We start from the raw sequence: 20,764 nt of genomic DNA, 5'->3' as shown, positions 1-20,764 counted from the left end.
CTTCTTAAAATATTAGAAATTGATAATTTTTTGACGCGGACCCTGTGCGACGCATCCTTATTTTATGTTTATCGTATTAAAAAATTTGTACGCTGGTGTCTGCATGGTACGAAAAGATTCTATAATCAATGTACTAATAAAATGTATAATCGATGAATTTTTGGCTCGTCTCAAAATATTGGAAATCGATACTTTTTACTGCTGACCCTATGCGACGCAACGTTATTATATGTATATCAAGTTAAAAAATTTGTACGCTGGTGTCTGTTTGGTACCAAATGATTCTGTAATCAATGTACTATTAAAATGTATAATCGATGAATTTTTGGCTCAACTTTAAATATTGGAAATCGATACTTTTTACCGCTGACCCTATGCGACGCAACCTTATTTTATGTATATCAAGTTAAAAAATTTGTACGCTGGTGTCTGCTTGGTACCAAAAGATTCCGTAATCTGTGTACTATTAAAATGTATAATCGATGAATTTTTGGCTCGTCTTAAAATATTAGAAATCGATACTTTTTTGACGCGGACCCTGTGCGACGCATCCTTATTTTATGTTTACCGTAATAAAAAATTTGTACGCTGGTGTCTGCATGTTACGAAAAGATTCTGTAATCAATGTACTAATAAAATGTATAATCGATGAATTTTTGGCTCGTCTCAAAATATTGGAAATCGATACTTTTTACCGCTGACCCTATGCGACGCATCCTTAATTCATGTATAGCAAATGAAAAAGTTTGTACGCTGTTGTCTGCTTGGTACCAAAAGATTCTGTAATCAATGTACTATTGAAATGTATAATCGATGAATTTTTGGCTCGTCTTAAAATATTAGAAATCGATACTTTTTTGACGCGGACCCTGTGCGACGCATCCTTATTTTATGTTTACCGTAATAAAAAATTTGTACGCTGGTGTCTGCATGTTACGAAAAGATTCTGTAATCAATGTACTAATAAAATGTATAATCGATGAATTTTTGGCTCGTCTCAAAATATTGGAAATCGATACTTTTTACCGCTGACCCTATGCGACGCATCCTTAATTCATGTATAGCAAATGAAAAAGTTTGTACGCTGTTGTCTGCTTGGTACCAAAAGATTCTGTAATCAATGTACTATTGAAATGTATAATCGATGAATTTTTGGCTCTTCTTAAAATATTAGAAATTGATACTTTTTTGACGCGGACCCTGTGCGACGCATCCTTATTTTATGTTTACCGTATTAAAAAATTTGTACGCTGGTGTCTGCTTGGTACGAAAAGATTCTATAATCAATGTACTAATAAAATGTATAATCGATGAATTTTTGGCTCGTCTCAAAATATTGGAAATCGATACTTTTTACCGCTGACCCTATGCGACGAATCATTATTTTATGTATATCATATTAAAAAATTTGTACGCTGGTGTCTGCTTGGTACCAAAAGATTCTGTAATCAATGTACTAATAAAATGTATAATCGATGAATTTTTGGCTCGTCTTAAAATATTGGAAATCGAAACTTTTTACCGCTGACCCTATGCGACGCAACCTTATTTTATGTATATCAGGTAAAAAAATTTGTACGCTGGTGTCTGTTTGGTATCAAATGATTCTGTAATCAATGGACTATTGAAATGTATAATCGATGAATTTTTGGCTCTTCTTAAAATATTAGAAATTGATACTTTTTTGACGCGGACCCTGTGTGACGCATCCTTATTTTATGTTTACCATATTAAAAAATTTGTACGCTGGTGTCTGCATGGTACGAAAAGATTCTGTAATCAAGGTACTAATAAAATGTATAATCGATGAATTTTTGGCTCGTCTTAAAATATTAGAAATTGATATATTTATGCTGCTGACCCTATGCGACGCATCCTTAATTTATGTATAGCATATGAAAAAATTTGTACGCTGGTGTCTGCATGGTACGAAAAGATTCTGTAATCAAGGTACTAATAAAATGTATAATCGATGAATTTTTGGCTCGTCTTAAAATATTAGAAATCGATACTTTTTTGTCGCGGACCCTGTGCGACGCATCCTTATTTTCTGTTTATCGTATTAAAAAATTTGTACGCTGGTGTCTGTTTGGTATCAAATGATTCTGTAATCAATGTACTAATAAAATGTATAATCGATGAATTTTTGGCTCGTCTTAAAATATTGGAAATCGATACTTTTTACCACTGACCCTATGCGACGCAACCTTATTTTATGTATATCAAGTTAAAAAATTTGTACGCTGGTGTCTGCTTGGTACCAAATAATTCTGTAATCAATGTACTATTAAAATGTATAATCGATGAATTTTTGGCTCGTCTCAAAGTATTGGAAATCGATACTTTTTACCGCTGACACTATGCGACGCATCCTTAATTTATGTATAGCAAATGAAAAAATTTGTACGCTGGTGTCTGCATGGTACGAAAAGATTCTGTAATCAAGGTACTAATAAAATGTATAATCGATGAATTTTTGGCTCGTCTCAAAATATTGGAAATCGATACTTTTTACCACTGACCCTATGCGACGCAACCTTATTTTATGTATATCAAGTTAAAAAATTTGTACGCTGGTGTCTGTTTGGTATCAAATGATTCTGTAATCAATGTACTATTAAAATGTATAATCGATGAATTTTTGGCTCGTCTTAAAATATTAGAAATCGATACTTTTTTGTCGCGGACCCTGTGCGACGCATCCTTATTTTCTGTTTATCGTATTAAAAAATTTGTACGCTGGTGTCTGTTTGGTATCAAATGATTCTGTAATCAATGTACTAATAAAATGTATAATCGATGAATTTTTGGCTCGTCTTAAAATATTGGAAATAGATACTTTTTACCACTGACCCTATGCGACGCAACCTTATTTTATGTATATCAAGTTAAAAAATTTGTACGCTGGTGTCTGTTTGGTATCAAATGATTCTGTAATCAATGTACTATTAAAATGTATAATCGATGAATTTTTGGCTCGTCTTAAAACATTAGAAATCGATACTTTTTTGACGCGGACCCTGTGCGACGCATCCTTATTTTATGTTTACCGTATTAAAAAATCTGTACGCTGGTGTCTGCATGGTACGAAAAGATTCTGTAATCAATGGACTATTGAAATGTATAATCGATGAATTTTTGGCTCTTCTTAAAATATTAGAAATTGATACTTTTTTGACGCGGACCCTGTGCGACGCATCCTTAATTTATGTATAGCAAATGAAAAAATTTGTACGCTGGTGTCTGCATGGTACGAAAAGATTCTGTAATCAATGTACTAATAAAATGTATAATCGATGAATTTTTGGCTCGTCTCAAAGTATTGGAAATCGATACTTTTTACCGCTGACACTATGCGACGCATCCTTAATTTATGTATAGCAAATGAAAAAATTTGTACGCTGGTGTCTGCATGGTACGAAAAGATTCTGTAATCAAGGTACTAATAAAATTTATAATCGATGAATTTTTGGCTCGTCTCAAAATATCGGAAATCGATACTTTTTACCGCTGACCCTATGCGACGCATCCTTATTTTATGTTTACCGTATTAAAAAATTTGTACGCTGGTGTCTGCTTGGTACCAAATAATTCTGTAATCAATGTACTATTAAAATGTATAATCGATGAATTTTTGGCTCGTCTTAAAATATTAGAAATCGATACTTTTTTGTCGCGGACCCTGTGCGACGCATCCTTATTTTCTGTTTATCGTATTAAAAAATTTGTATGCTGGTGTCTGTTTGGTGTCAAATGATTCTGTAATCAATGTACTAATAAAATGTACAATCGATGAATTTTTGGCTCGTCTTAAAATATTGGAAATCGATACTTTTTAACACTGACCCTATGCGACGCAACCTTATTTTATGTATATCAAGTTAAAAAATTTGTACGCTGGTGTCTGCTTGGTACCAAATAATTCTGTAATCAATGTACTATTAAAATGTATAATCGATGAATTTTTGGCTCGTCTTAAAATATTAGAAATCGATACTTTTTTGTCGCGGACCCTGTGCGACGCATCCTTATTTTCTGTTTATCGTATTAAAAAATTTGTACGCTGGTGTCTGTTTGGTATCAAATGATTCTGTAATCAATGTACTAATAAAATGTATAATCGATGAATTTTTGGCTCGTCTTAAAAGATTGGAAATCGATACTTTTTACCACTGACCCTATGCGACGCAACCTTATTTTATGTATATCAAGTTAAAAAATTTGTACGCTGGTGTCTGCTTGGTACCAAATAATTCTGTAATCAATGTACTATTAAAATGTATAATCGATGAATTTTTGGCTCGTCTTAAAATATTAGAAATCGATACTTTTTTGTCGCGGACCCTGTGCGACGCATCCTTATTTTCTGTTTATCGTATTAAAAAATTTGTACGCTGGTGTCTGTTTGGTATCAAATGATTCTGTAATCAATGTACTAATAAAATGTATAATCGATGAATTTTTGGCTCGTCTTAAAATATTGGAAATCGATACTTTTTACCACTGACCCTATGCGACGCAACCTTATTTTATGTATATCAAGTTAAAAAATTTGTACGCTGGTGTCTGTTTGGTATCAAATGATTCTGTAATCAATGTACTATTAAAATGTATAATCGATGAATTTTTGGCTCGTCTTAAAATATTAGAAATCGATACTTTTTTGACGCGGACCCTGTGCGACGCATCCTTATTTTATGTTTACCGTATTAAAAAATCTGTACGCTGGTGTCTGCATGGTACGAAAAGATTCTGTAATCAATGGACTATTGAAATGTATAATCGATGAATTTTTGGCTCGTCTCAAAATATTGGAAATCGATACTTTTTACCGCTGACCCTATGCGACGCATCCTTATTTTATGTATATCATATTAAAAAATTTGTACGCTGGTGTCTGCTTGGTACCAAAAGATTCCGTAATCTGTGTACTATTAAAATGTATAATCGATGAATTTTTGGCTCGTCTTAAAATATTAGAAATCGATACTTTTTTGACGCGGACCCTGTGCGACGCATCCTTATTTTATGTTTACCGTAATAAAAAATTTGTACGCTGGTGTCTGCATGTTACGAAAAGATTCTGTAATCAATGTACTAATAAAATGTATAATCGATGAATTTTTGGCTCGTCTCAAAGTATTGGAAATCGATACTTTTTACCGCTGACACTATGCGACGCATCCTTAATTTATGTATAGCAAATGAAAAAATTTGTACGCTGGTGTCTGCATGGTACGAAAAGATTCTGTAATCAAGGTACTAATAAAATGTATAATCGATGAATTTTTGGCTCGTCTCAAAATATTGGAAATCGATACTTTTTACCGCTGACCCTATGCGACGCATCCTTATTTTATGTTTACCGTATTAAAAAATTTGTACGCTGGTGTCTGCTTGGTACCAAATAATTCTGTAATCAATGTACTATTAAAATGTATAATCGATGAATTTTTGGCTCGTCTTAAAATATTAGAAATCGATACTTTTTTGACGCGGACCCTGTGCGACGCATCCTTATTTTCTGTTTATCGTATTAAAAAATTTGTACGCTGGTGTCTGTTTGGTATCAAATGATTCTGTAATCAATGTACTAATAAAATGTATAATCGATGAATTTTTGGCTCGTCTTAAAATATTGGAAATCGATACTTTTTACCACTGACCCTATGCGACGCAACCTTATTTTATGTATATCAAGTAAAAAATTTGTACGCTGGTGTCTGTTTGGTATCAAATGATTCTGTAATCAATGTACTAATAAAATGTATAATCGATGAATTTTTGGCTCGTCTTAAAATATTGGAAATCAATACTTTTTACCACTGACCCTATGCGACGCAACCTTATTTTATGTATATCAAGTTAAAAAATTTGTACGCTGGTGTCTGCTTGGTACCAAATAATTCTGTAATCAATGGACTATTGAAATGTATAATCGATGAATTTTTTGCTCTTCTTAAAATATTAGAAATTGATACTTTATGCTGCTGACCCTATGCGACGCATCCTTATTTTATGTATATCATATTAAAAAATTTGTACGCTGGTGTCTGCTTGGTACCAAAAGATTCCGTAATCTGTGTACTATTAAAATGTATAATCGATGAATTTTTGGCTCGTCTTAAAATATTAGAAATCGATACTTTTTTGACGCGGACCCTGTGCGACGCATCCTTATTTTATGTTTACCGTATTAAAAAATCTGTACGCTGGTGTCTGCTTGGTACCAAATAATTCTGTAACCAATGGACTATTGAAATGTATTATCGATGAATTTTTGGCTCTTCTTAAAATATTAGAAATTGATACTTTTTTGACGCGGACCCTGTGCGACGCATCCTTATTTTCTGTTTATCGTATTAAAAAATTTGTACGCTGGTGTCTGTTTGGTATCAAATGATTCTGTAATCAATGTACTAATAAAATGTATAATCGATGAATTTTTTGCTCGTCTTAAAATATTGGAAATCGATACTTTTTACCGCTGACCCTATGCGACGCAACCTTATTTTATGTATATCAAGTTAAAAAATTTGTACGCTGGTGTCTGCTTGGTACCAAAAGATTCTGTAATCAATGTACTATTAAAATGTATAATCGATGAATTTTTGGCTCGTCTTAAAATATTAGAAATCGATACATTTTTGACGCGGACCCTGTGCGACGCATCCTTATTTTCTGTTTATCGTATTAAAAAATTTGTACGCTGGTGTCTGTTTGGTATCAAATGATTCTGTAATCAATGTACTAATAAAATGTATAATCGATGAATTTTTGGCTCGTCTTAAAATATTGGAAATCGATACTTTTTACCGCTGACCCTATGCGACGCAACCTTATTTTATGTATATCAAGTTAAAAAATTTGTACGCTGGTGTCTGTTTGGTATCAAATGATTCTGTAATCAATGTACTATTAAAATGTATAATCGATGAATTTTTGGCTCGTCTTAAAATATTAGAAATCGATACTTTTTTGACGCGGACCCTGTGCGACGCATCCTTATTTTATGTTTACCGTATTAAAAAATCTGTACGCTGGTGTCTGCTTGGTACCAAATAATTCTGTAACCAATGGACTATTGAAATGTATAATCGATGAATTTTTGGCTCTTCTTAAAATATTAGAAATTGATACTTTTTTGACGCGGACCCTGTGCGACGCATCCTTATTTTCTGTTTATCGTATTAAAAAATTTGTACGCTGGTGTCTGTTTGGTATCAAATGATTCTGTAATCAATGTACTAATAAAATGTATAATCGATGAATTTTTGGCTCGTCTTAAAATATTGGAAATCGATACTTTTTACCGCTGACCCTATGCGACGCAACCTTATTTTATGTATATCAAGTTAAAAAATTTGTACGCTGGTGTCTGTTTGGTATCAAATGATTCTGTAATCAATGTACTATTAAAATGTATAATCGATGAATTTTTGGCTCGTCTTAAAATATTAGAATTCGATACTTTTTTGACGCGGACCCTGTGCGACGCATCCTTATTTTCTGTTTATCGTATTAAAAAATTTGTACGCTGGTGTCTGTTTGGTATCAAATGATTCTGTAATCAATGTACTAATAAAATGTATAATCGATGAATTTTTGGCTCGTCTTAAAATATTGGAAATCGATACTTTTTACCGCTGACCCTATGCGACGCAACCTTATTTTATGTATATCAAGTTAAAAAATTTGTACGCTGTTGTCTGCTTGGTACCAAAAGATTCTGTAATCAATGTACTATTAAAATGTATAATCGATGAATTTTTGGCTCGTCTTAAAATATTAGAAATCGATACATTTTTGACGCGGACCCTGTGCGACGCATCCTTATTTTCTGTTTATCGTATTAAAAAATTTGTACGCTGGTGTCTGTTTGGTATCAAATGATTCTGTAATCAATGTACTAATAAAATGTATAATCGATGAATTTTTGGCTCGTCTTAAAATATTGGAATTCGATACTTTTTACCGCTGACCCTATGCGACGCAACCTTATTTTATGTATATCAAGTTAAAAAATTTGTACGCTGGTGTCTGTTTGGTATCAAATGATTCTGTAATCAATGTACTATTAAAATGTATAATCGATGAATTTTTGGCTCGTCTTAAAATATTAGAAATCGATACTTTTTTGACGCGGAACCTGTGCGACGCATCCTTATTTTATGTTTACCGTATTAAAAAATCTGTACGCTGGTGTCTGCTTGGTACCAAATAATTCTGTAACCAATGGACTATTGAAATGTATAATAGATGAATTTTTGGCTCTTCTTAAAATATTAGAAATTGATACTTTTTTGACGCGGACCCTGTGCGACGCATCCTTATTTTATGTTTACCGTATTAAAAAATTTGTACGCTGGTGTCTGCATGGTACAAAAAGATTCTGTAATCAAGGTACTAATAAAATGTATAATCGATGAATTTTTGGCTCTTCTTAAAATATTAGAAATTGATACTTTTTTGACGCGGACCCTGTGCGACGCATCCTTATTTTATGTATAGCAAATGAAAAAGTTTGTACGCTGTTGTCTGCTTGGTACCAAAAGATTCTGTAATCAATGTACTATTAAAATGTATAATCGATGAATTTTTGGCTCGTCTTAAAATATTAGAAATCGATACTTTTTTGACGCGGACCCTGTGCGACGCATCCTTATTTTCTGTTTATCGTATTAAAAAATTTGTACGCTCGTGTCTGTTTGGTATCAAATGATTCTGTAATCAATGTACTAATAAAATGTATAATCGATGAATTTTTGGCTCGTCTTAAAATATTAGAAATTGATACATTTATGCTGCTGACCCTATGCGACGCATCCTTAATTTATGTATAGCAAATGAAAAAATTTGTACGCTGGTGTCTGCATGGTACGAAAAGATTCTGTAATCAAGGTACTAATAAAATGTATAATCGATGAATTTTTGGCTCGTCTCAAAATATTGGAAATCGATACTTTTTACCGCTGACCCTATGCGACGCATCCTTATTTTATGTATATCATATTAAAAAATTTGTACGCTGGTGTCTGCTTGGTACCAAAAGATTCCGTAATATGTGTACTATTAAAATGTATAATAGATGTATTTTTGGCTCGTCCTAAAATATTAGAAATCGATACTTTTTTGACGCGGACCCTGTGCGACGCATCCTTATTTTATGTTTACCGTAATAAAAAATTTGTACGCTAGTGTCTGCATGTTACGAAAAGATTCTGTAATCAATGTACTAATAAAATGTATAATCGATGAATTTTTGGCTCGTCTTAAAATATTGGAAATCGATACTTTTTACCGCTGACCCTATGCGACGCAACCTTATTTTATGTATATCAAGTTAAAAAATTTGTACGCTGGTGTCTGTTTGGTATCAAATGATTCTGTAATCAATGTACTAATAAAATGTATAATCGATGAATTTTTGGCTCGTCTTAAAATATTGGAAATCGATACTTTTTACCGCTGACCCTATGCGACGCAACCTTATTTTATGTATATCAAGTTAAAAAATTTGTACGCTGGTGTCTGTTTGGTATCAAATGATTCTGTAATCAATGTACTATTAAAATGTATAATCGATGAATTTTTGGCTCGTCTTAAAATATTAGAAATCGATACTTTTTTGACGCGGACCCTGTGCGACGCATCCTTATTTTATGTTTACCGTATTAAAAAATCTGTACGCTGGTGTCTGCTTGGTACCAAATAATTCTGTAATCAATGGACTATTGAAATGTATAATCGATGAATTTTTGGCTCTTCTTAAAATATTAGAAATTGACACTTTTTTGACGCGGACCCTGTGTGACGCATCCTTATTTTATGTTTACCATATTAAAAAATTTGTACGCTGGTGTCTGCATGGTACGAAAAGATTCTGTAATCAAGGTACTAATAAAATGTATAATCGATGAATTTTTGGCTCGTCTTAAAATATTAGAAATTGATATATTTATGCTGCTGACCCTATGCGACGCATCCTTAATTTATGTTTACCGTAATAAAAAATTTGTACGCTAGTGTCTGCATGTTACAAAAAGATTCTGTAATCAATGTACTAATAAAATGTATAATCGATGAATTTTTGGCTCGTCTTAAAATATTGGAAATCGATACTTTTTACCACTGACCCTATGCGACGCAACCTTATTTTATGTATATCAAGTTAAAAAATTTGTACGCTGGTGTCTGCTTGGTACCAAAAGATTCTGTAATCTATGTACTATTAAAATGTATAATCGATGAATTTTTGGCTCGTCTTAAAATATTAGAAATCGATTCTTTTTTGACGCGGACCCTGTGCGACGCATCCTTATTTTATGTTTACCGTAATAAAAAATTTGTACGCTAGTGTCTGCATGTTACGAAAAGATTCTGTAATCAATGTACTAATAAAATGTATAATCGATGAATTTTTGGCTCGTCTTAAAATATTGGAAATCGATACTTTTTACCACTGACCCTATGCGACGCAACCTTATTTTATGTATATCAAGTTAAAAAATTTGTACGCTGGTGTCTGCTTGGTACCAAAAGATTCTGTAATCTATGTACTATTAAAATGTATAATCGATGAATTTTTGGCTCGTCTTAAAATATTAGAAATCGATTCTTTTTTGACGCGGACCCTGTGCGACGCATCATTATTTTCTGTTTATCGTATTAAAAAATTTGTACGCTGGTGTCTGTTTGGTATCAAATGATTCTGTAATCAATGTACTAATAAAATGTATAATCGATGAATTTTTGGCTCGTCTTAAAATATTGGAAATCGATACTTTTTACCGCTGACCCTATTCGACGCAACCTTATTTTATGTATATCAAGTTAAAAAATTTGTACGCTGTTGTCTGCTTGGTACCAAAAGATTCTGTAATCAATGTACTATTAAAATGTATAATCGATGAATTTTTGGCTCGTCTTAAAATATTAGAAATCGATACATTTTTGACGCGGACCCTGTGCGACGCATCCTTATTTTCTGTTTATCGTATTAAAAAATTTGTACGCTGGTGTCTGTTTGGTATCAAATGATTCTGTAATCAATGTACTAATAAAATGTATAATCGATGAATTTTTGGCTCGTCTTAAAATATTGGAAATCGATACTTTTTACCACTGACCCTATGCGACGCAACCTTATTTTATGTATATCAAGAAAAAAAATTTGTACGCTGGTGTCTGTTTGGTATCAAATGATTCTGTAATCAATGTACTATTAAAATGTATAATCGATGAATTTTTGGCTCGTCTTAAAATATTAGAAATCGATACTTTTTTGACGCGGACCCTGTGCGACGCATCCTTATTTTATGTTTACCGTATTAAAAAATCTGTACGCTGGTGTCTGCATGGTACGAAAAGATTCTGTAATCAATGGACTATTGAAATGTATAATCGATGAATTTTTGGCTCTTCTTAAAATATTAGAAATTGATACTTTTTTGACGCGGACCCTGTGCGACGCATCCTTATTTTATGTTTACCGTATTAAAAAATTTGTACGCTGGTGTCTGCTTGGTACCAAATAATTCTGTAATCAATGGACTATTGAAATGTATAATCGATGAATTTTTGGCTCTTCTTAAAATATTAGAAATTGATACTTTTTTGACGCGGACCCTGTGCGACGCATCCTTATTTTATGTTTACCGTAATAAAAAATTTGTACGCTAGTGTCTGCATGTTACGAAAAGATTCTGTAATCAATGTACTAATAAAATGTATAATCGATGAATTTTTGGCTCGTCTTAAAATATTGGAAATCGATACTTTTTACCGCTGACCCTATGCGACGCAACCTTATTTTATGTATATCAAGTTAAAAAATTTGTACGCTGGTGTCGGTTTGGTATCAAATGATTCTGTAATCAATGTACTATTAAAATGTATAATCGATGAATTTTTGGCTCGTCTTAAAATATTAGAAATCGATACTTTTTTGACGCGGACCCTGTGCGACGCATCCTTATTTTATGTTTACCGTATTAAAAAATCTGTACGCTGGTGTCTGCATGCTACGAAAAGATTCTGTAATCAATGGACTATTGAAATGTATAATCGATGAATTTTTGGCTCTTCTTAAAATATTAGAAATTGATACTTTTTTGACGCAGACCCTGTGCGACGAATCATTATTTTATGTATATCATATTAAAAAATTTGTACGCTGGTGTCTGCTTGGTACCAAAAGATTCTGTAATCAATGTACTAATAAAATGTATAATCGATGAATTTTTGGCTCGTCTTAAAATATTGGAAATCGATACTTTTTACAGCTGACCCTATGCGACGCAACCTTATTTTATGTATATCAGGTAAAAAAATTTGTACGCTGGTGTCTGTTTGGTATCAAATGATTCTGTAATCAATGTACTATTAAAATGTATAATCGATGAATTTTTGGCTCGTCTTAAAATATTAGAAATCGATACTTTTTTTACGCGGACCCTGTGCGACGCATCCTTATTTTATGTTTACCGTATTAAAAAATCTGTACGCTGGTGTCTGCATGGTACGAAAAGATTCTGTAATCAATGGACTATTGAAATGTATAACCGATGAATTTTTGGCTCGTCTTAAAATATTGGAAATCGATACTTTTTACCGCTGACCCTATGCGACGCATCCTTATTTTATGTATGTCATATTAAAAAATTTGTACGCTGGTGTCTGCTTGGTACCAAATAATTTTGTAATCAATGTACTATTAAAATGTATAATCGATGAATTTTTGGCTCGTCTTAAAATATTAGAAATCGATACTTTTTTGACGCGGACCCTGTGCGACGCATCATTATTTTCTGTTTATCGTATTGAAAAATTTGTACGCTGGTGTCTGTTTGGTATCAAATGATTCTGCAATCAATGTACTAATAAAATGTATAATCGATGAATTTTTGGCTCGTCTTAAAATATTGGAAATCGATACTTTTTACCACTGACCCTATGCGACGCAACCTTATTTTATGTATATCAAGTTAAAAAATTTGTACGCTGGTGTCTGTTTGGTATCAAATGATTCTGTAATCAATGTACTATTAAAATGTATAATCGATGAATTTTTGGCTCGTCTTAAAATATTAGAAATCGATACTTTTTTGACGCGGACCCTGTGCGACGCATCCTTATTTTATGTTTAACGTATTAAAAAATTTGTACGCTGGTGTCTGCTTGGTACCAAATAATTCTGTAATCAATGGACTATTGAAATGTATAATCGATGAATTTTTGGCTCTTCTTAAAATATTAGAAATTGATACTTTTTTGACGCGGACCCTGTGTGACGCATCCTTATTTTATGTTTACCATATTAAAAAATTTGTACGCTGGTGTCTGCATGGTACGAAAAGATTCTGTAATCAAGGTACTAATAAAATGTATAATCGATGAATTTTTGGCTCGTCTTAAAATATTAGAAATCGATACTTTTTTGACGCGGACCCTGTGCGACGCATCATTATTTTCTGTTTATCGTATTGAAAAATTTGTACGCTGGTGTCTGTTTGGTATCAAATGATTCTGCAATCAATGTACTAATAAAATGTATAATCGATGAATTTTTGGCTCGTCTTAAAATATTGGAAATTGATACTTTTTACCACTGACCCTATGCGACGCAACCTTATTTTATGTATATCAAGTTAAAAAATTTGTACGCTGGTGTCTGTTTGTTATCAAATGATTCTGTAATCAATGTACTATTAAAATGTATAATCGATGAATTTTTGGCTCGTCTTAAAATATTAGAAATCGATACTTTTTTGACGCGAACCCTGTGCGACGCATCCTTATTTTATGTTTACCGTATTAAAAAATCTGTACGCTGGTGTCTGCTTGGTACCAAATAATTCTGTAATCAATGGACTATTGAAATGTATAATCGATGAATTTTTGGCTCTTCTTAAAATATTAGAAATTAATACTTTTTTGACGTGGACCCTGTGTGACGCATCCTTATTTTATGTTTACCATATTAAAAAATTTGTACGCTGGTGTCTGCATGGTACGAAAAGATTCTGTAATCAAGGTACTAATAAAATGTATAATCGATGAATTTTTGGCTCGTCTCAAAATATTGGAAATCGATACTTTTTACCGCTGACCCTATGCGACGCATCCTTATTTTATGTATATCATATTAAAAAATTTGTACGCTGGTGTCTGCTTGGTACCAAAAGATTCCGTAATCTGTGTACTATTAAAATGTATAATAGATGAATTTTTGGCTCGTCCTAAAATATTAGAAATCGATACTTTTTTGACGCGGACCCTGTGCGACGCATCCTTATTTTATGTTTACCGTAATAAAAAATTTGTACGCTAGTGTCTGCATGTTACGAAAAGATTCTGTAATCAATGTACTAATAAAATGTATAATCGATGAATTTTTGGCCTGTCTTAAAATATTGGAAATCGATACTTTTTACCACTGACCCTATGCGACGCAACCTTATTTTATGTATATCAAGTTAAAAAATTTGTACGCTGGTGTCTGCTTGGTACCAAAAGATTCTGTAATCTATGTACTATTAAAATGTATAATCGATGAATTTTTGGCTCGTCTTAAAATATTAGAAATCGATACATTTTTGACGCGGACCCTGTGCGACGCATCCTTATTTTATGTTTACCGTATTAAAAAATCTGTACGCTGGTGTCTGCTTGGTACCAAATAATTCTGTAACCAATGGACTATTGAAATGTATAATCGATGAATTTTTGGCTCTTCTTAAAATATTAGAAATTGATACTTTTTTGACGCGGACCCTGTGCGACGCATCCTTATTTTATGTTTACCGTATTAAAAAATTTGTACGCTGGTGTCTGCTTGGTACGAAAAGATTCTATAATCAATGTACTAATAAAATGTATAATCGATGAATTTTTGGCTCGTCTCAAAATATTGGAAATCGATACTTTTTACCGCTGACCCTATGCGACGCATCCTTAATTTATGTATAGCAAATGAAAAAGTTTGTACGCTGTTGTCTGCTTGGTACCAAAAGATTCTGTAATCAATGTACTATTGAAATGTATAATCGATGAATTTTTGGCTCTTCTTAAAATATTAGAAATTGATACTTTTTTGACGCGGACCCTGTGCGACGCATCCTTATTTTATGTTTACCGTATTAAAAAATTTGTACGCTGGTGTCTGCTTGGTACCAAATAATTCTGTAATCAATGGACTATTGAAATGTATAATCGATGAATTTTTGGCTCGTATTAAAATATTGGAAATCGATACTTTTTACCGCTGACCCTATGCGACGAATCATTATTTTATGTATATCATATTAAAAAATTTGTACGCTGGTGTCTGCTTGGTACCAAAAGATTCTGTAATCAATGTACTATTAAAATGTATAATCGATGAATTTTTGGCTCGTCTTAAAATATTGGAAATCGATACTTTTTACTGCTGACCCTATGCGACGCAACGTTATTTTATGTATATCAAGTTAAAAAATTTGTACGCTAGTGTCTGTTTGGTACCAAATAATTCTGTAATCAATGTACTATTAAAATGTATAATCGATGAATTTTTGGCTCGTCTTAAAATATTGGAAATCGATACTTTTTACCGCTGACCCTATGCGACGCAACCTTATTTTATGTATATCAAGTTAAAAAATTTGTACGCTGGTGTCTGTTTGGTACCAAATGATTCTGTAATCAATGTACTAATAAAATGTATAATCGATGAATTTTTGGCTCGTCTTTAAATATTGGAAATCGATACTTTTTACCGCTGACCCTATGCGACGCAACCTTATTTTATGTATATCAAGTTAAAAAATTTGTACGCTGGTGTCTGTTTAGTACCAAATGATTCTGTAATCAATGTACTATTAAAATGTATAATCGATGAATTTTTGGCTCGTCCTATAATATTGGAAATCGATAATTTTTACCGCTGACCCTATGCGACGCAACCTTATTTTATGTATATCAAGTTAAAAAATTTGTACGCTGGTGTCTGTTTGGTATCAAATGGTTCTGTAATCAATGTACTATTAAAATGTATAATCGATGAATTTTTGGCTCGCTTTAAAATATTGAAAATTAAAATTTTTTACCCGCGAACCCCATACGGCGCGGATTCATTTTACGTATATTAGATCAAAAAGTTTGTAGGCTGGTATGCTGATGGTACCATCAAAATGTGCAGACAATGTACTGATAAAATATATGAAAGATTAATTTTTGGCTCGCTTTAAAATATTGAAAATTAATATTTTTAAACCGCTGACCCCATACTGTGCACAATTATCAGCTGATTTCTGTCAAAAAATATTAATCGAGTTTAATGTACTATAACATTTTATTTAAAACATATTATTTTATAATTTCTATTACATACTATTATTTTAAAATTTAATTAACAAATTAACGCTTTAATCAGCTGATTTCTATCAAAAAATATTAATCAAGTTGAAACAAACTTTATATAAAAATATCATTTTTTTTTATGTAAAATCGAAGAATAGTGCGCGCATTGCGCGCACTTGTGTGTTGTTCTAGTGATATATAAAATGCGTGTTATTTTTTATTGTTTTTGACTCGCATTTATGATTTTATTTTAATGATTAAATGATTGCGCGACGAAAAGGCTAACCGTAGTGAGAAATTGTTGACTCGTACTACTTAATTTCTCTACATTCTTACTTTGCGCATAATAAAATTACGATATATAAAGTGCGAGTTATTATTTTATTATTTTTGACTCGAATTTAATATTTTATGCTCATGGCAGAGTAATTGCGTGACAAAAAGGTTGAATTCTTTTCTTTTCTAAGAAAGATATGTAAAATCGATACTCGCATATATCAAAGCTTATTGTTGTCGCTTTTCCGCGATGCTTATTGGCTGTCAAGATTCGCGTTGTGTGTTATATTCGTAGCTTAATCGAGAGGCTGTTATCGCGAGAATTAGCAGTTTGACAGTTTGTTCAAAATAAAATTTAAAAAAATAATAATATTAGGTTTAAATAATATGTTATAATACTTTAAACTCGATTAATATTTTTGAAAGTTATCAGCTGATTTCCATCAAAAAATATTAATCGAGAATATGATATTATAACATATTATTTACAATTTTACAACATTTTAATATTTTAATATTTTAACATATTATTTTAAAATTTAATTACCAAATTAACGCTTTAATCAGTTGATTTCTATGAAAAAATATTAATCGAGTTTAAACAAATTTTATATTATTTTTTAATAAATATAAAACCGAAGAATGGCGCGCGCGTAGCGCGCGCTTGTGTTGTTCTAGTTTGTTTAAAAAATATAAATAAAGATAAACAAACATTAAAGAGCTATCGACGTCAGGATCCGCTAGTGTATATATATAAGTATAAGATACACTGTAAATTATACTCATTACGCATACAAGGAGTTAAGTATAGATTAAGTCAGACATAGGACGAAATGATGAGATAATTTCATTGCACGAAAATAATTAGGTGAAATTCTTTATATCTACATAATATATATATAATATATATTATATCTATATATATTATATCTATATAATATATATTATATATAGATACAAAGAATTTCACCTAATTATTTTCGTACAACAAAATTATCTCATCATATACTCATTACGCATTCAAGGAATTAAGTATAGATTAAGTCAGACATACGACGAAATGATGAGATAATTTTGTTGCATGAAAATAATTAGGCGAAATTCTTTATATCTATATAATATACACACACACATATATATATATATATATATATATATATAAGTATAAGATACACTGGAAATTATACTCATTACGCATTCACGGAGTTAAGTGTAGATTAAGTCAGACATAGGACAAAAAATGATGAGATAATTTCGTTGTACGAAAATAATTAGGCGAAATTCTTTATATATATATATATATATATATATAATATATACATTATGTATATGTATAAGATACACTGGAAATTATACTCATTACGCATTCAAGGAGTTAAGTATAGATTAAGTCAGACATACGACGAAATGATGAGATAATTTCGTTGCACGAAAATAATTAAGCGAAATTCTTTATATCTATATAATATTTACAATATGTATGTATAAGATACATTGTAAATTATACTCATTACGCATTCAAGGAGTTAAGTATAGATTAAGTCAGACATAGGACGAAATGATGAAATAATTTCGTTTCATGAAAATAATTAGGCGAGAAATTCTTTATATTTATATAATATATATATATATATATATATATATATATATATATATACATACATACACTGGCGGATCCTGGGAGGGGGGCGGGGGGTTAATCCCCCCTGCAAATTAAAAGAAACAGTTTTGCTGAATTTGTTTAAAAAATATAAATAAAGCAAAACAAACATTAAATAGCTATCGACGTCGTTGATCCTGGAATAAAAGCTATAATCATGAAACCAAAAATATTAAATAAAATAATTTTGCAAAACTCCCCCTATTATCGACGTCAGGATCCGCTAGTGGTACCAAATATTATTAATAGAATAGTACCAAATATTATTTAAAAAATTTAAGAAATAAATTCATACATACACATAGAGAAAATAATAAATTGAGATATAAGTTAAATATAATATTGATTAAATGATTTAACTTTTTAGAGTTTGATTCATCTAAAAATTCTTCTTTTCTTAAAATAATCCTAAAAAATAAAAGAAAATAAAAATAAAAGAAAATATAAAAATATCACGGTGTTCACTGGATAAACTCTTCGTGTATCAAGCAGTTCTACCAGCGTTGCCCGTTGTACATGACTTTAACTACTGTGGATTTCAGTTCTACGTCTGACTCGATATAGAATTCTCTACTGAGGATAGCCATGATTTCTGTAAATTTAACATTCTATTTTCTTAATTTTGATATAATCGATAGAATTCTCAATTGCGCACGATCATAATATCTCTCTATAGTTTTTTAATATTAATAATTTTCTCTACAAAACTAATATGAATATATATGTATATTATTGTATGTGAGAATAGTTGCATTATTTATATTATTTATAATAAATTTAATGTAAAAAAATGAATTCAGAATATCATATTAAAAATATATATAATTACCAGCAATATGCAATGCGCTGCGACCATTATTGCTTCGATCGTCGATGCACTTCGGCAAGTGCTTCAACAGTAAATCGATAGCATTCTCATTACCAGCTCGACAAGCGATAAGTAACGGTGTCCACCCATCTTTATTGCGTAAACGTGCATTAGCGTTAACAGACAAAAAACTACTGATGCACTGGTAGGCTGCTGGACCATTTTTGGTGCATGCCAGCATCAAAGGAGTCCAGTCGCCGCGTTTCAAAGCATCCACTGATGCACCTATATGAATCGATTGATGGTATAACTTATTATTAAAAGAGATTTATTTACATGACAAATAATTAATTTAAAAATAGAGATACAACAAAATACCATTTTCTAATAAATATTGCAAAACATCCTTTTGCGCAAATTGTGCAGCTTCGTGCAAAGGCCTCTTCATATCTTTGTTGGTGACATTGACTCTAAATGCTGGCATGTCGAAACACTCGCACAGATATTTCACAACATGTATATTTCCCGCTTGTGCCGCCACGTGCAGTGCAGTATCACCAGATGTTGAATGACGAAAGTCGCTCCAATCGCGCACTCCATATTTCTCAACTAGAGTTTTTGCTCTATGGATGTCTCCGTTTTGACAAGCACGTAGAAAGTCACGCGACAAGTTAGGGAGCTCGGTCGTTGCAATATTATCACACATGTTAAAAAATAAAAAATACGCGGAATTTTTAACTCAACAAATGTTTCAAAACGTAGGAAATTTTGAGGAAAACCCAAGTAATAACAAACGCTCTTCAGGATTTTACGACAATAACAGATATGTGCTGTCACCAAACGACTAGTCGTACAAACTTACCAGATCAATGAAAGAGCTGGTCTTTCACGACAAAATACGTCTGAATATCGTGACCTTATTTACTGGCAATCGGTCATATTAATTTCCAAATGAGAGAAATAATTTATTTTAGCAATAAAAATATATTATTTAAAAGAAGAGAAATGAATAAATAAATTTATTTTATTTTAGCGAGGAACTTCTTGAGGCATTAAAAAAATTACACATACATATATACATATGTGTGCACATACGTGCACGCTTATATATATTATATAATATATAAGACTTATATGAAGAGTAATATGAAGACTAATATGAAGAGAGCAAAGATTAAACAATTATAAATAAAAGTTAATTGAATACAAGATTTAAGATTATATTCTAAATTCTATATATAATATTAAATGCAATATTGAAAGAAGAGAGTATATAGACTATTTTTACATCAATTGTAAATAATGCTATAAATTTGTATAATTAAAAAAATAAAGAACACATACGTTGACATCTCTCTTCGAGACTCTTTCGAGAACTCTATATTTTTACTTTTGCATATGATTTTCTATTATTTCTTGCGTATAAAAGGAGAGACGTAGCACAGACATAGAACGGAGACCAAGGACGTGCAGCACATAGTCGGGCTCCATTATGAGGTGTAGGCATGTCAAAATTATCATACATATTGGCTGGCCAGATGCCGACACGAAGATATGCTGTCCGGTCCTGAAACGTTCGATTATTTAAACAAACCGAAGCGATACGATCGCGGTCACACCCATTACTTTAACGCGCCCCGTGCAGGTATTCTCGTCCAGGTGAAAGATCCCGTGCATCA

The 20,764-nt window shown here is 31.8% G+C and overlaps 1 protein-coding gene across 1 annotated transcript in view; it reads right to left on the bottom strand.

The window, feature by feature from the left end:
- Window positions 1–19,896, bottom strand: part of LOC145945469 (ankyrin repeat domain-containing protein 16) — a 100,444-nt gene extending 80,548 nt beyond the window's left edge. Inside the window, exons 1-2 of the mRNA XM_083054514.1 lie at window positions 19,464–19,896; window positions 19,107–19,370 (exon numbers count right to left, since the gene is read on the bottom strand). Of these exons, the coding sequence (XP_082910640.1) occupies window positions 19,107–19,370; window positions 19,464–19,791 (592 nt within the window). The 5' untranslated portion in view covers window positions 19,792–19,896. The remainder of the gene's footprint in view (window positions 1–19,106; window positions 19,371–19,463) is intronic.
- Between the last annotated feature and the right edge of the window lie 868 nt (window positions 19,897–20,764).

This window comes from Prenolepis imparis, unplaced genomic scaffold (genome assembly GCF_030444845.1).
Source record: "Prenolepis imparis isolate NDT839.2.m4 unplaced genomic scaffold, iyPreImpa1.0 SCAF_1, whole genome shotgun sequence".
In the NCBI taxonomy this organism is placed as follows: Eukaryota; Metazoa; Arthropoda; class Insecta; order Hymenoptera; family Formicidae; genus Prenolepis; species Prenolepis imparis.
This window is presented reverse-complemented; position numbering and strand designations above follow the sequence as displayed.